Below are 16584 nucleotides of genomic sequence, written 5' to 3'. Positions count from 1 at the left end.
ACTCTCAGGCCCAGGTGGAGTGGTCCTTCCTAACAGGTACAGGGTGGTAACGCACATGTACCATAGGCTTAGCAGAATGGCTGCTCACCAAGGGTGAAAGGCATCCCTAGGAAGGAAAAAGCCCAAGCAGAGGCAGACCGCAGGGGCTCGAAGGTCAACGAGGGGTCAGTGGGCGGGCAGGAGGGGGATGGAGGGGAGGTGTAGAGTAGACAGCTGGGCCCAGGAGGACATTCCAAGCACACCAGGCTGGGGTGCTCTGGGAGAGCTATGGGCTCAGGCACTGGGTTGGGAGAGTGACACACAGAGATCTTGGGTCCCTGAGGCGTTCCAGGAGAGACCGGCAACTTATCCAACTGACATGGTGGCAGAGGCAAGATAGGGATCTAAAGCCATTCTTGCCTCCCAGGAGTCCACAGCCTCCCCCAATGGCTATGCCTCAGACATGGAGTGCAGGAAATGGGGAGAGGAGGCTGAGAACATCTGGCCCAGGAGAGAAAGGGCCCTGAGGGGAGGAGAGTTGTGAAGCAGAGAAGAGAGGAAGTCGGATTGGGAAGGGAGCTCTCCATGTATCTCCAGGCACAGCCATCTCCATGCACAAGTGCCCCCTAGCCCAGGGGGATTAGTGGGCAGGGGCTGGATCCATCCTCAGCTCTGCGGTGGGCACCACTTCTGTGACTCACCTCCCAGCTCTGGCCTCAGCCAGCCTCTGTGCCAGTCTTCTAAGAGCTCCTTCCTGCCTGCCTTCTCTTTCTTCCTCTCCCCACACTTAACAGATTGCGGCAGCAAGATGGCACAAATTTATGGCTCAACTCACCAAAAATAACAAGAGATCTATCAAAGGCAGTTTGCGTGAAATTAACAGGCGCCTGTACCCTCTTGTCAAACGTACTCAGCTCTGAGGCCAGCCAAGGCACCCCACTGCCCCCAGCCTCCTTATCGGCTGGTGTCACCTGGGTCTGTCCTGCTTTGTCTTCTGCTGACTTTGCTCAAGGATGCCCCAAAGAGAGTGAACCTAGCTCCTCTCCCTGCCCCAGTTCCTGGCAGAGGATCCCTTCCTGTTCACCATCCCACAAACCTTGTTGTCTGTCTGGCAGCTCTGTGCCAGCCTATTCTTCATTCTAGGGTGTGGCCCAGAGAATGGTGTGGAGGAAGCCCAAGGTCTTAGTGAGAAGAACAGTGTGTTCTGGGACCTGACAATTCATCTGGCCAATAGAAACACCCTACCCTGACACATGAAATGAACTGAGTCAGGTACCCACCACCTCTCACGTCAGAGAAGCTGGGCAGGTGGGAGGAGGTGGCAGAGCAGAAGAGCCTCCTGCCCGCTTGGAGGAAAGGAAGGGGTTGTGCCAGCCAGCTCTGGGTACCAGTATGTATGCTGGGTGAGTTCAACATGCTTACGTCAGCTGATGCCACATCCCCCGTACTAGCTCCTGACAGGAGCCTGCCCCCCACCTTACACACACAGAGCAACCACCTGAAGAGGTGCCAGATGGAAATGGGGCAGCATAAAGGTCATACCTGAAGATGGCCAGGCCCTCCAGCTCAGCCATCTCTGCTCCAAGAGCCACAAGAATAACAAGCTACCCAACCACCATCTGTCTCACACTCAAGGGTCCTCCCGCAGGCTCTGGTAATAGTACTCTTCCGGTCACTGGCCCTCTCTGACTCCTGAAGATGCCCTAGCTACCCACCAGATTCTGCTTCCGGCTTCCACCAACCCCAGCTGGCTACTCCTGGCTCTGCGCTCCACATGGCAGCCTGCCCAGTCAGTGCCCATCCAGGAGGGCAAACCTTGTTCTATCTACTCCAAACCACTGGGGCTGGTGGACCTCGGGGAAAGCTAACTTGCCCTTAGCTACACAGACTAGGGGAGGTCCTAGAGAGAGACAGGAGTGGCGGCCACGCAGGAAGAGCCATAAACCTCCTGATATACGCCTGGCGCTCTCCGCTGATGTTCGACAAAGAAGCAAAATTCAATTTCTTCCTGCAGGCACTAAATCCCAGGCCAGCCTCCAGGGCCCGTAACCTGCCCACGGTCTGGCTGTCACACGGATGGCTTCATCGACTGCTGTTAGAGGCCAAGCTGGCCTGGAAGAGAGGCCACAGCAAGGCCACTGGGTGCTCACTGTGCCCACATGGGCACAATGCCAGATGTTTCATGGGAGATGCCAAAAAGGTCCCCCCCTGCACTAGGAGAGGCCACTGCCATAACTCCCCTTCTGACTAATTCAGAGACACCTCCCAGTTTCAGAGAAACCATGTCCTTTGTTAATGATGCGAATCCTCAAAGATAGCACCCAGCTCCTGGGCTCTAGTCTCCAAAACAGGAATAGAGAAAGGTTCTGCCCTCTTCCAATCCCTCCAGTGCCCTCACTTTAGCCTCCTTGAACCTTGTAAATACTCAGTGAGACCTAAATGCTCTCTAGGGTAGGCCAGCATTTGGGGAAACTGAGGCCCAGAGAGGCAAAGGGGCTCCCAATCCATGGACCAGCTCCCAGGACCTACTCTCTCTCCCATCTATCTTTGCTGTCTCTCTCCTGCTGGCCCCTAAGTCAGATCTTGGCTCAGCATGGTCACCAAGCATGGAGGGTCCAGCTGGCGGGTGGGAGCTGGGACTAGAAGCTACAGGAAGCGGGTCAGTGGAAGGTGGCCATGACTGTGAAGCTAGGGTGGGTGTGGGAGCAGGCAGGCACAAGGATTCCAAGAGCTTTTGCCCAGTCAGCAGGAAGTGCCGGCAGCTGGCAGCCTAGGTCCCAGAAGACATGGGCCCAGTGGGGGAGATGGGACACTGGGTGCTGAGCCAGCCCGGCCCTCAGAGGCATCCTCAGAGCTCAGCCCTCTTCACCCAGGACACTCTTCCTCACCTCCTTCTGCCCTGACCCTGGGGTACTGCCAAAAACCATTGACCTGTGTGGGCAGGAACACATCTCCCCTCCCTGTCTACCGCAGCCTCCAGGCAAATCTGTCAGCTCACAGCGCCAGGGTCTGCCACAGCCATTCGCTCCAGCTTTGGGCTTCAGTGCACTTCTGCTCCATCTGCCTGAGATGTCCTCACGACTCCTGTGGTCTGTCTCCGTCCCACCTGTTCTGCAGGTCTGTGCTCCCACACCCTTCTCTTCCTTAAGCTCCACTGGTCATCTAAAAGTCCCCTGCCCAGGTATCGACCTCACTCTGAACTCCCTCATCTGCATCCCGCTCAAGTGAGATCTGATTTTGATGACCTTTCCATCCGGACAAGGCTGAGCACAGAGGCGACATCCGTGAATGACTCTGCAAATGGCAGGGACCAGCCAGGATGGACACCAGCAGACACCGGCAGTCCCCTCGATGCCCCGCCCCCATCGGGCCTTGCTCAGACTCACCATATCTCATCTCGGTGGTGAACAGGTCATTGCTGCTCCCCGAGTGCAAGTCGGCCTCAGCAGGAGGGGCTGGGCCCCCAGGCACCAGGGCATTGGACAGGGTGTGGGCAGCCGGAGGCCCTGGAGGTGTGGTGGTGGCAGGGCTGGCCCCGGCCTCCCCGGGGCAGCTACACCCTGGCTGAGCAAAGCCACAAGCCCTGCCTGCAGCCCGGCCACACTCCTCACTCCAGCGGCAGAGCACGCCGCAGGTGAACTGGCTGGAGTTGTTGTTGTTGATCAGCAAAACCTCCACAAAGCGGAAGGCCAGGGCAGCAGGCGCTAGCAGACGCGGGGCCTCTGAGGGCTCAGCCGATAGGCACAGCTGCACAAAGTTCTTGTCGAAGTGCAGGAAGGTAAAAGGGCCTGAGCCACCACACAGCTCCAGCCCCGATGCTGCCGCTGCCTCCTCCTCTTCCTCTGGCAGCCCCACCTCCGATTCTGCCCGGGCTGTGGCTTCCTCCGGACCAGGCCGCAGGCAGGTAAAGTTGACCAGGTAGTGGTCCAGGGGCAGCAGGCGCGGGGCAAAGTGTGTGCACACCTGCTCCTGCCGGTTGAAGCGCAGGTAGAGGGAGTACTTGGTGGGGTCCGGGTTCTCCAGGGTCCAGGAGCAGCCCGAGGCAATGGTGGGAAAGAGGTCCTGCAGCGAGAAGGCGCCGTAGAGCACGCCCGAGGCCAGGGCAGAGCAGGCACTGGGGGCAGGGTCGAAGGCCGTGGCCAGGCGCAGGGACAGAATCACAGACAGTAAGAGGGGACAGGCTGGGGTCATCCTATGTCCCTTGCCCTGTGGAAAAAAACAGAAGTCAGCGAGGCTCTAAGTCAGCCAGCTCTGGGGTTCCAGTGACCAGTTGCAAGTAGTGGAACCTGTGGTTCTGATCATGCTCTTTGAAGTCACTTGGGCCTGTCTGTGACCTTAGACCAGGCAGACGACCTCTCTTTGCCTTGGTTTGTCTTCCTGTAAAATGGCTGGAGCTATCTCATGGCATCCTATAAAATCTACCTTTCTCATCTCTCCTACAAGAGCAAAAATGAGATAACTTAGGGGAAAGTTCTAGAAGGTTCAGATGCTGGTGATTTCTAAGAGCCTTGCTTATCAATATTGCATACAGCTCCTCCTACTCAGCATGCCGACCAGAGGTCTGAGCCTGACATACACACCCAGTGCCATCCCTACACCCCTTGATCCTCCAGAGACACTGTTCTCAGTCACAGCGTGTCGTGATCAGCCGCGAGGAGTGCCGTGTGTAATCCAGCAGCCAAAGTGGCGGTGTTTGACAACCATTTGCTTTTTTATAAATCAGCGAGATTCAAGGTTATTCCCAGAACAATGTTCTCACTCTCTCCCTTCACTGAGCAAGAGAGGAAGGGGCGGAGTCACTGCCAGGTGCCAGGAACTGTGCCCAACCCAGCCGTTGCCCATGGAAGACAGGATATTGCCAGTGTGGATGCCATGGGTACCACTGCTGTGGGAATGAGGAGGGAGGTACCAGTCTACAGACCAGCTCAGCAAGCCATTTGCTGGGTGGGTGAGGCTCATGAACCTTGATTTTCTGATCTACAAAATGGGCACAGTAATTCCCACCATAGCCCCCTCCTCCTGCCTTCTCCACAGGATTGGTTGCCAAGGCCTGGCAAAGGACCCGCTGCTCTCAGTATGTTCTCTCAATGTCTATAGCATGAAGACCAGTCTCTTGACTTTCTTCCCTCAACATGGACTCATAAGACCCAAGCCCCACCCTGTTAGGTAAGCCAGAAGGCTGCAACCACCTTCCTACCCATTAGACCGGCAGAGAACCCACTGACCACTCCCACCCAGCCTCTACCCCACTGCCTCCAAACAGCCTGGTGCAAATCTAGATCTGCTTTGCTTCCTTCCAGTCCAATTCTAACATGGCCACACTGCCTCCATCCTCTCCGCCACCACACAGCCCACGAGACTGCACCGACCCATATGATTCAGAGCTTCCATGTTAGAGAAAAAAATACAAGGCCACATGAAAGTGAACTAGTTAGAACTGGAATTCAGGGCCTCAGGCCAGGCTCCCAAACTGCACCCCCTACAATGCTCCACCCCCACCCCCCACCTCCATACCCCCTCCCCCACCGCAGGACTTCTTGATCGTGCTCTCCCTTAGCTTGTTGCTTGGGATTCAGGCCAAATGGACAAGTGACACACCACAGGACAGCCCACAGGTGTGGCTAGGTTTTCCTAAGATACAGCTGTCCCCTAGGGACACATTTCCCCAGGACTGTTCTAAATAGTTCCAGGAGCAGGGGACAGAAATTAGAGTCCCAGTAGTCCAAGCCCACTGCAGCATGCACAGGGTTCCACATGCTGCTTTCCCTCATGGGGCACCTCTGAGCCAGGCCTGAGACCCGTCACAGACAAGCACTGTCCTTCCCCAGCCGTCCTGGAAAGGAAGGACGCCAGGCAGCCACCAGGCTCACTCACTGGAGAGGAGCTGCCCCACCCTCCTCCAAAGACCAACAGAAGCCAGAACAGGCCTTCTCTGCTCTACTCTCCTCTGCAAAGCTGAAAAAGATGCCGGAGCCCTGGCCTTCCCTCCTGCAATCATGCCTGTCCCAAAGCGTTCAGCCCACCCAGACTACTGTGCCCAGGCTGCTGCAGCAACTGGCGAAGCTGGCAGAGGGTGATGAGTGACATCCAATCCCCCCTGCTGCCCCCAATTATTTTTAAGCAGGCTGCAAAATTCAGGCCATGGCTGCAGCTCAGCAGAGGGGAGGTGGGGGCTCATTATAACTGGCTTCCCCTCCCCCATCTAGAGCAAGCAGGGAACCTCTTCCCCATGTATATATGCCTCAACAGACCTGGGCTTCAACAGACTTGGTCCAGAGACATATACATACTCAAAAGTATGCACACACGCATATACACACACACACACACACACACACACACACACACATATATGCACTTACAGCCTTCTCTATATGAGCAGGCACACATACATGCAGATCTGTGACAGGCACAGTATTATGACCTCATATACACATGGATGTGCACACACTACACAAAACGCAGTGAGGTCAGAGGTATGTCTGCATACATACAGAGAGGCATCTATTCCCACGTGTGGAGACACACGGGAGCTTGGCCCTGTGACTCTGTATATGACAGCTAATAGGGTTGGACTGTCCTTGCGTGAGACTGCCAATTGCTCCCTCCCTGTGTCTTTAAAGCTGGGCCATCGCAGAGCCCTGGTCCCATCTCCCGGACCTCCGCTGCTCCCAGTTCATCAAGAAACACTAAGTCCAAACTGATCTTTGCCAAGGCCTGGCTTCTCCAGAAGGGAGCCACCTGTACTCACTGGCCCATTCCCACATCCACTTAGTCTCTTCAGACATCTCATCCCAGTCCAGGATTTTACCCCACCCTCAGGGTATGGCCTTCATTGCTCCATAGCTCCTGCTTCGAAAAGAGACTGAGGCTGAGAGAAGGTATTTTGCCTTCCTACCCTTCACATTAAGGTAAAGACTCAACTGGTGCCGGGTCACAGCCATGGCCTTATTTGACATCTTCTTGAAGTGTGCAGTGGTGGCCTGTCCTCCTAGAGACATGGACCCAGAGCCCATACCCAAGAAAAGACTGGGAAGGATCCAAGTGATTACCATCCATGCATAACTACCTGGGCCTCAAGTTTCCCTCTCTGGGGAAAACAGTGTCATCGCTACCCTTGGAATGGCGCATGCCTGCTCCATCAGCCTCCCTAACACGTAGCCTGACCCACCACAAACCGATGAGCTCTCTGTTCCTGGTCTCTTAGAACTATGCTGATGCTCCTCTCTCCTGAGGTCGGGGTTCCTGCACCAGGGAACGCCCTTTGGGTTAACCCAAGAGTAGCACTGTCACCTCGAAATCGAGGGAGACCCCAGACCGTCCCAAGGAACAAGTGCTAGAAAGTAGAGAGGCCAAGGTCAGCTCTAAGGCAGAACTTCCTGGGTCAAAGAAGGTTGGTGGAGACAGTCAAAAGGTTTCAGGACTTTCCTTAACTGAGATAGGAGAGGAGCTGCCTGGCATAGTCTTTCTCAGGGACCCAGTCCTCAGCTTAGCACCCCCACAATTCCCAGGAGTTCCTCTCTGCCTAGATTCAGAGAGAATGGGGATCCTGGAAGACCCCCCGCAGACCTGCCCAGCCTCAGGCTTCCATTCTGCACCAAAGAAGGATCCTAAGGCAGCTGGAGTGGAAGGTGAAGAACAGAGGGGGTGGGGCACCTCCGGGCCGGCTATGCGGGCTGTCCCCTGGATCAGATCGACTCTAGTCTACAGGGAGACCAGATGTGAGCTTGGACACTGGGAAGGGAGTCGAGAGCCCCGGCCTTGGACGGGGGAGGGGCGACTAGCCGGGAAGGGGGCGCGGCGACGCGCACATCCGTCGCGTTTATCCACCTGGCAGCTCCAATTCACGCGCCCGTCACTCATCCTCAGCCTCATCGGTGCCTGCCACGGGGCCTCCGGGTCTCCCGCCCGTGCTTCGAGCTGGTGGTGGCAGGGTTCTCGAAGACCCCTTTCCAAGAGCTCTGGCACCCAGGGAGGCACACACCCTCCATCCAGCCTCTCGAGCTAGGGGGCGGGACCGAAGGAGCGGGCGACCCGGGCGAGGCCTTCCCCGACCGATGACAGAGAGGGTCGCTCCAGAGGTCTGCAGCAGACACCGAGAGAAAAGCTGGGCCAGCCAACTGGGATGAGGGGCGGCCCCCGGGGGCGGGGGCGTGCGGGTGGCAGAGGAGGGGGCGGTGACTCAGCCGCCCTCCGCCCGCCTCCCCGGAACTTTGCAGCAGCTGGAGCGGTTGCTACAGGAACCGAAAGCTTTTGTTCCCCAGTGTCAGGGCTACCCTGGCGGGAGGACAGCTCAGAGGCTGCCACTCCCGGCTAGAACCCAGATCCAGCCACACTGCCAGAAGACGAATAACCGGCCAGAGAACAGCACGGATTCCTGTCTCTTTTCTCCTCCTCCTACCAGCCCTTCACTGAAGCACTCACGCCAATGCTAGGCTTCTCCCAAACTCCGCAGCTCTCTGGCCAGGTTGCCCCTAACTCTGCCCTGCAGCTCTAAGAAACCTGGAAAGTTCCTGACGATATCTGATCCCCAAGGGCTGGGAAGAGGGAAAGGCTCTGTATGTCAGAGTGGCTGGTTTCCATGTGGGCCACCTCTAACGGACTGCCTGCCTTTGGCACCTTGACTCGAGTCTATCCTGATTCCACTCCCCTAGCCTGTATACTTTATTCTAGACCTCAGAGCCCTTGGCTTGGGCCTTCACTGTTGCCCCTGTGGCCAGGGAGGATCCAGATGATGCAGAACCAGGGAGGAAGGGGTGGAAACTAACAGTCACAGGCTTCCTGGGCCCTTTGGGGGTTAGAGGGGTGAAGGTACTTTCTGTCTTTATTATTCTGAAGGTTGGAGTGAAGAAAATAGAACTCCTTTTATGTTCCTCCTTGGGAGGGACCTGACCTTGGCTTTGATGGGAAACAGCACAAGGCGTCATCATGAGTATTCATGGGTGTCAGACACTTCACAGTACAATCTGATTCCATTTCCCAACAACTATATGGGGCAGTGGTCACCGACCCATTTTACAGGGAGGGTCAACTGAGGCTCGGAAAGGTTAGGTAGTGTGGCCAGATCACACAGGTTTTGAACCCAGGTCACCGGATCAAAAGCTAAGTCTCGGCTACTTACCTTCAAAAGCTGAGGGTTGGGAGGGAGGGAGGAGAGCAGAGACTAGCTAGAACCTCCCTTTGTGTTTCAGAAATACCCACCACTGACACACACCCTAAATGAGACCTGTCCCTTTCTGAAGAGAAAGAGAGGAGGGGACAGAACGAGGTAGTGAGGAGGGAGGCAGAAGGGAAACCGAGTGGAAGATCACCTCTGTCAGTCTTGGTTCCTGCCCTCCCCAAAACATCACCAGGGTGTCACTGCTGACCCCCACTCTCCAGGTGTCTGCTCTGTCCCTGGGTCAGGTGGGTTTGGTCATAGCCTTCTCTATGCCCAAGCCAGATAGAGTCCACCTTTACTCCCTCTCCTGTGAGGAATGTAATGGGGGGTAGACAGATAGAAGCTCCCTAGGGACATCTACTCAAGCCCAAGAAGCAACCAGACCATTCTGAAAAGCAGGTTCAGTCGAGCTGTGCCTGGTACTCAAAGGGTTCCTGACTTGCTGTTGGGATGAGCCTTCCCTCGTACACCGTCCCTCTCCCTCCCCAAAGCACATACATAGCCTCACAACCAGGAGTGTTCGGGCACCTGGCCTCGCCCATCAACCTCAGCTCCCCAGGGACTTCCCAGCGTCAGTCCCGCAGACACCTAACGAACGCTTGGGTTGCGGAAACCCGGGGTTGTCCGCGAGAGAAGGGGCGGTGGGTCTCGGGCTGCGGGCAGGGGGCGCCAGAGGACGCCCAGGGGCCGGGCAGGCAGCTGGCAAGGCGGGCAGGCGGGCGGCATCTCTCGGTCCGGGCGCCCCTCCCCCCGCGGGCCACAGACTGGTCGCCCGTTCTGCACTGGCCGTGGCGCGGAGGATTTCCCGCGGCTGTGCCCTCGGACCAAGCCGACTGCAGGAGTGGCCGCCAACTTCACAGCCTCCAGCCCCCCAAATCATGCCAGCCCCCGGGGTTGCAGGAGAGTGCGTCTGGTGCCTGGCTCTGAGACCGGTGGTGGGAGGATAGGGATGGGGGGAGGCGGGTGTCCGGCCAAAGACGAACGCGGGAGTCGGATGCGGGTCCGATAGAGATCTCGGCCTGGGAAAAGCGGCTTGGAGGAGCAAGGGGGACACGGCCCCAATTCCAGGCTGAGGGGGAGGGGACTTGCAGCAGAGATTGGAAAGGGAAGGCGGGACTCTGGGCAGATATGGGGGAAGGGGCACTCGGGGCAGAAATAGAGGGGAAGCATGATCGCCGTGCAGGCGGGCAAGCGCGGGGGAGGGCAGTAGCAGACACGGTTGGGGACCGGAACGACTCCGGGCAGAGTGGAGGAGAGGTCCAGAGTCCCGCGGCCAGACTAGGAGGGGAGATGGGGGAGGGGGAGAGTCGAGCTGCAGGTTGGAGAGGGGGGTTCAGATCAAGACCGGGGGGCGCACTGCTGGGATCTTGGCCGAGACAGGGCAAGACTCGCGACAGCGGTGTGGCAGGCTGGGTCAGGCTTCTAAAGGTGGGGGACTTTGACATAGACGGCAAGGGGTCGGTCCGGGCTGGGGGAGGGGGTAGCAAAGGGGTTCGCGGGAGACTGAGGGGGCTTCGGCCGGGGCCTTGGAAGTCCCTCCTAAGACGGGGGTTGGGTGAGCGCCGGACAGACTCTGTTCGGGCCGGAGGAGAATTGAGCAAGACAGGCTCACGGAGCACCCCGAGTGCGGGCACTCGGGACCGCGCGCGAGGGTTCGGTGCGGGGCCGGCCGGGGTCTGGGGCCGAGCACTCACCTGGGCGCCGTCAGCAGCAGGAGCGGGGGCCGGCGCTGGTGGAGGCGGCCGCGGGGCGCAAGTTTGCCATCCCTAAGGCGGGGGCCGGGCCGGGCGCAGGGCAGCTCGCCGCAGCCGCGCCGAGGCCCGAGGCTCCCGCTCCGCCGAGCGGCGGGTGCAGAGCAAGCGCCGCGGAGCTGCACGGGGCGGGCGGGCGGGCGCCGGGCCGGGCGCGGGCTCCTGCCGCCGCCGCCGCCTCCTCGCCGCGCCGCCCCCCCCGCTCCCCGCCCCGAGCACCGCCCGCGCCGCGCCGCGCGCCGCCTCCTATTCGCAGGCGGCGGCCGCAGCCCCAGCCTCTGATCGCCGGTGCCGCATCCTCCCCTCTGCCTCCCAGAGCTGCCGCTGCCACCGAACCGGATTCCTCCGGCCGCTCCGGCCGCTGCCCGCAGCGCGCGCCGGGCCGAGTGACGGCCGAGGCGGGACGCGGCGCCTGCGCGGGCCGGGCCCGGGAGGGGGCGCGCGCCGGGCCGGGCGCGAGGAGCCGCGGGAGAAGGGGCGGGGGGGCGGGGGCGACGCGCGCCGCCTCCTGTTAAAGGGGGAGCAGCGCCAGCCGAGCCAAGCGCGCCCTCCCCCTCCCCACCCTGGGCCCCAGGCGCCGGCGCGGGAGAAGCCCGGGGTAAGCCCCCACCCTGCCTGTGACCGCCTGGACTGCAGAGTGAGCCTATCGGTCGGTGATACCCCTCCAGCGATACCCCCAGGCCAGTGGCGTCTAGCGCAGCCAGGCTCTCCCGAGCTGTGGAGCCTAAAGCGTTTTCTCCCCCTCCCCAATAGGCAGTGCATATTGCGTGTCCCTGTGCATGCAAGGTGCCACTCGGAGCACTGAACTTTACATATGCATACAGGTGCCCCTGCGTGTGCACTGCAATATTGCCTGGCTGGGTGCATGCAAGTGCTGCACATAAAGCATTGACATGCGCTCAGGTCCTGAATGCATGCTGCCTTTTCCATGTGCCGTAAGAATACTGTATGTGTAGGAGCTCACAGGTGCCACATGTGTGTAGCATGCTATGGGTAACTCCTGTGTAGAAGCAACACACGTACCCTCTCAGCGTGGCATGGTTTACGGCATATTCTGGTGTTCATCGCTGTGATGTTGTATGTCCCTAGGCACGGGGATGCTACACGTGTGCAGTATGTTACATGTTTTCCCAAGTCTCTTCTCCCACAAGTGCCTTTCTCTGTGCCAGGGGCGCCCCCATGTTGCATCTGTTTGTGTAGAAGCCACAGAGATGCACAGACCCACCCCATCCTGGCACGGTGCCCAGGAACAGTTGGGTGGAGCCTAAGCCCACATGGCTCAGGCGGTACCCAGAGAGATGTCCATGGCTCAGGGCTCTGGTCAGGCTGTTTGTGGCCTGGGCATGTTGCCACCAGGAAGGTGGGCCGACTGGGGACACACCACAGCAGCCAAAACAAGTAGGTTAATCCGATGACTCTGGGCAGAGAAGCCAGCAGGGGGCAGCTTTGCAACGAGGGTGGAATGACTTCGGGACTTACTTGGGAAGGCTCACACAAGTGGAGGGCCAGTCCTGTAAGGACAAGGTGGTCCATGGCCCATTCATTGCTAACTTCTCCTTTCCCCCTGATAACTCGACTTGTGTCACCCACAGACTGTGGCAAGATGAGGAGGGTCCATCTCTTCCCAGAGGAGTTACCAAAAAGAGGTGAAGAGAACTTCTCCTGTCCCTTCCCTCTGTCCCTCCCCCTAAAGGAGTCCTGGTGACATTTGTTGTGAGTGATTGGGAGAGATTATCGACTTTAATGGAAGGAGGTAATAAGGGGCGATGAAGGAGTCTCACCTGTCACCTTAAGGGGATTTATGAAGCTGTGTGGAGCAAGGAGGCCGTCTGGGCTTACCCCTTCCATTTTCCTGTGGGAGCCCTGAGAAAGCCAATGCCTTGGGCCTCGCACTGGCAGGCAGAGCTCCTAGATTCTTGATAGGCATCTTCAAACATACCCTGGCATAGTTAGAAGGCTCAGCTACCAGTGTGAGGGTTGAGCCAGGCAGGCTTTGCCATCTGCAAGGCATTGACAGCCACCAGACACAGTGGGAAATTCTGGGCTCCTTCCTTCCTTGCCTACTGTGAGAAAGCAACAGGGTTGCTGGAGTTGGGAGCCTTGGGGAGGTAGACAGAAGCGGGGCACGTGATCGGGACGTGGACTGCTCACAAGGATGCAAAGACCAGTCTTTGGAAGTCCCTACAATGTTTTCCTCCGGAGCTCCAGCCTCTTCCTCTCCTATAGGGAGCCCGCCTCCTTCTTTATGAATATTCATGATAATTTGCATGCTAGAGACCTAGCACCAAGAGAAACACAGGCAGGTCTCTTACAGATGTGATGCAGCTGGATCTCTAAAGTCACCCTCTTCCTCTGCTCTGAGAGATCCAGCTGGGTAAGAGGTGACGGGAGGGGGCCGCCTCCAGAGAGACCGGGAAGTTATTTATCTGTTTCTCTGTTCCTTGGTAGTCTCCTGACTTCTTGACCTCCTGCCCTATGGAAATGGAGGTGGGCTGCGTTGAGGGACTCACACAGCCTTGGAAGGAGGAGCTAGGTAAACTGGGTAGAGACAGCAGGCGTTGTCAGGGGTTGCACAGCTGTCTGGACTAGGGCAGATGTTGGGAAGGCCCTCCCTATATGAGGGCTTCCCCCACCTGCTTTCCCAGGAGCCCCTGCCCTTCCAGACTCACTCTGGTGATAATGCCACCCGCCTGTCTGCTTGCCCGCCCAGGAGGACTTGGAGTAATTACAAATTGTTTCCATATTCAAATCCAGCTGGTTGAAGAGAAATTACTTCTCTGAACAGCCCAGGCGGGGGTGAGAAAAATGCATCTCAGCCCCAGGAGGGACCCCCACCCCCTCCAGGGAGCCTGAGGCTGAGACAACCTGAGAAGAGATACCATCCAGAGCCCAATCACAGGAGGCTCCAGCAGAGTAAAGGGCTACCCCTTGCATCCTTACACTCTGGCCAAAGGACAGTGACCTCAGCTCTGAGTCCCATGAGACACAGAGCTCTGGGACCTCTGAGACGAAGGGGACCAAATGCATACATGTAGGCAGTAAGGGGCCTCCCACCCGGACCTACTGCTATGCTGGGTGACCTTGAGAAAATCCCCTCTGCTTTCTGGACCCTTTGCTTTCTCATGTATGGAATGGTATAAAAGCATAACCAGTCTCAGCCTGGGGTCCAGGAAGGTCCAAGGTATGGATTAGCAAGTGCTAGGCCCTGAGGAGGGGCCTATTATAATAACGATCTTATTTGCAACTAATTAATATTTTTGTTAAGAATAACTATCACCAACATCCCAGCTACGAGGCAGCACACCCTCAAAGACAAGGCCAGCGGGGCAGCTCAGGAGAGGATGAGGGTCAAGCAAGGGAGCCGCCTGGCCTGGCCTCACCCGCCTGGCCTCAGCCTCGCCTCCCGCTGGGCCAGAGCTGCTATGCTTCGTTGCCCTTTAAACAGATGAGAAAATGTTCCTCTTCCCTTCCCAATGATTTATTTGGCCCAGAGCCTAGACAGGTTTCCTTTCAGCCGACGAGACCTAGTGTGCCCCCCACTCAGCTCGTGCCATCGAGCCAGGCATTCCAGGGCCACCCTGTGTTCAGGGTACCAGAGTCTTTCCAATCCCATAACCACCTGGGACACCAAAAGGAGCTCACATCATGTTCCCAAAAATACCCAAGTCCATTCAACAATCTCCTCACCAAAGGCTGCCTCGGTGCTCCCGTGCAGAACACCCCCATGCTGTGGAGGTGGGGGTCATGGGTCGCGGAGGGCTATGCTCTAAAAGGTGCCTGCGGGAAGTCCTATGTGTCTAAACAGGTTGAGGGGCCTTGGGTAATCTGGGTTGGGTGTTTTCCATTTTCTTGGTGTTGGGAAGGAAAAGGGGAATTGGATATTTTCTCACCAAATCCTCCCAGAGGATCCATTCCTGCTTCTATGCATATGAGCAGTGTGGACCTTCTCTGGTCCCAAGGATAGAGAAGTCTGTTAGGGTGCTGGGTGGTCATCATGCATGCCTCAGACTAGACAGTACATGTAAGTAACTGTGAGCCCAGTACCAAGAAGGTTTCCTTGTGTGTGTGTGTGTGTGTGTGTGTGTGTGTGTGTGTGTGTGTGTGTGTGTGTGCGTTTCGAGACAGGGTTTCTCTGTATAGTCCTGGCTGTCCTGGAACTCACTCTGTAGAGCAGGCTGGCCTCAAATTCAGAAATCTACCTGCCTCTGCCTCCCAAGTGCTGGGATTAAAGGCGTGCGCCACCACCACCAGGCCTAGAAGGCTTCTTTTTAAAGTATTCATCCAACAAGTGTGTTTTGAGCATCTGCTCTCTTCTAGTCACTGGGGCCCACCCTGTCAGCAAGTTCCTCGCTTCCTTTACCTCCAGAAGCATCCCCAGTGCACTCACTCTTCACAGCAACAAAATCCAAGTGCGCAGGCTCTCAGACCTCACCGCTGGCTTCCTACTCCTACCTCTCCCACACCAGGACACTCTCCTGAGCCAGCAGAACCATTTCTTCTATGTAAACACAATCACCTCTTCTTAGAGTCCCAAGCTATGCACGTCCCCGTCCCTGTTAGCTTCTCCAGACTCGTCTCATCCCCTCACCCCACATGTCCTGGGCCCATGATCTCTTCACTGTTCATGAAAACCTCCAGACTATTTCCTAGAAGTTCTCATGGTTCAACTGCTTCTAACCAGCTTCCATATTACCCTCCTGGCTACACCTCTAAGGTCACCCCTTCCCCACTGCTTCATGCCCCACCTCAGTTGAACTGCCTTGGTAGCCTTCATCACTCTAAAAACGTGCTTTTTCCCCCCTATGTACACACATTCCCTATCTCCCTGCATCCCGACTGGGAGCTGTGACAGGGCCTGTCTGTCCCTTCACAGCTGGTCCCCTGACGCCCAGCACTACAACAGGCACAGGTGGGTCCTCAGTAAACACTTACTGAGTGGCTGAATGGTAAGAGAGCCAAGACCACTGGCTCCACCAGAGCTTTTGAGCTATGACCCTTGGCCCATGTTCACCAGACATACAACATCTCCCTTTCTCACAGAATAAAATAGAAGAGCCTGGGGTCATAAGAAGCCTCCATCCCTCACTAACCGTGTGGTTTTAGACAGAGTTTAGATTTTAGAGCCCCTCTAAGACTCATTCTTTTTCTTCTGTAAAATAGAAATAATTACTTGGACTTACCAGAGCCATGGAGAGGACAGGGACAAGGTGTCCAGCATGTTGCTGTGCCCAGGAGGGCTCGGCTGTGGGACTGAAGGCTCCGCTCCTTTCAGATTTACTCAAAGATTTACTCCTTTAGATTCTGGGGACATGGAGATGACTCAGAATTCAGGTCCTGAATGTGACCCCTTCCCAGTGCCCCCCACAATGGAAAAACCTATTCATTTTTTTGGTTTTTTGAGACAGGGTTTCTCCGTATAGCCCTGGCTGTCCTGATACTCACTCTGTAGACCAGGCTGGCCTCGAACTCAGAAATCTGCCTGCCTCTGCCTCCCAAGTGCTGGGATTAAAGGCGTGTCCCACCATGCGCCGCCGCCACCACCGCCCGGTCCGAAAGACCTATTCTCAGACTGGACTCTATTGGTTGAGAACATAGAGAGAAGAGCCCAGTGAAACCCATGTCATGTGGGAGTGGCCAGTGTGGTTGTATTCTGGACCGTGTGTGTGTGTGTGTGTGTGTGTGTGTGTGTGTGTG

General features: G+C 57.1%; 1 protein-coding gene across 11 annotated transcripts in view; it reads right to left on the bottom strand.

Moving 5' to 3' along the window:
- Adgrb2 (adhesion G protein-coupled receptor B2) overlaps positions 1 to 16197 on the bottom strand; it is a 42561-nt gene extending 26364 nt beyond the window's left edge. For 3 of the 11 annotated variants that reach the window (XM_031378806.1, XM_031378808.1, XM_031378810.1), the window contains exons 1-2: positions 16071 to 16195; positions 3366 to 4185 (exon numbers count right to left, since the gene is read on the bottom strand). In XM_031378806.1, coding sequence (XP_031234666.1) covers positions 3366 to 4185; positions 16071 to 16079 — 829 coding nt within the window. In that variant the 5' untranslated portion in view covers positions 16080 to 16195. Of the gene's footprint in view, positions 1 to 3365; positions 4186 to 10833; positions 10985 to 16070 lie in introns of those variants that run through there. The other 8 variants (XM_031378811.1, XM_031378812.1, XM_031378813.1 and 5 more) reach the window with 4 other exon arrangements.
- Positions 16198 to 16584: the final 387 nt, after the last annotated feature.

Source organism: Mastomys coucha, unplaced genomic scaffold (assembly GCF_008632895.1).
Source record: "Mastomys coucha isolate ucsf_1 unplaced genomic scaffold, UCSF_Mcou_1 pScaffold18, whole genome shotgun sequence".
Taxonomy (NCBI): domain Eukaryota; kingdom Metazoa; phylum Chordata; class Mammalia; order Rodentia; family Muridae; genus Mastomys; species Mastomys coucha.
Note: the sequence above shows the minus strand (reverse complement) of the source record. Positions and strands in the feature narration are given on the sequence as shown.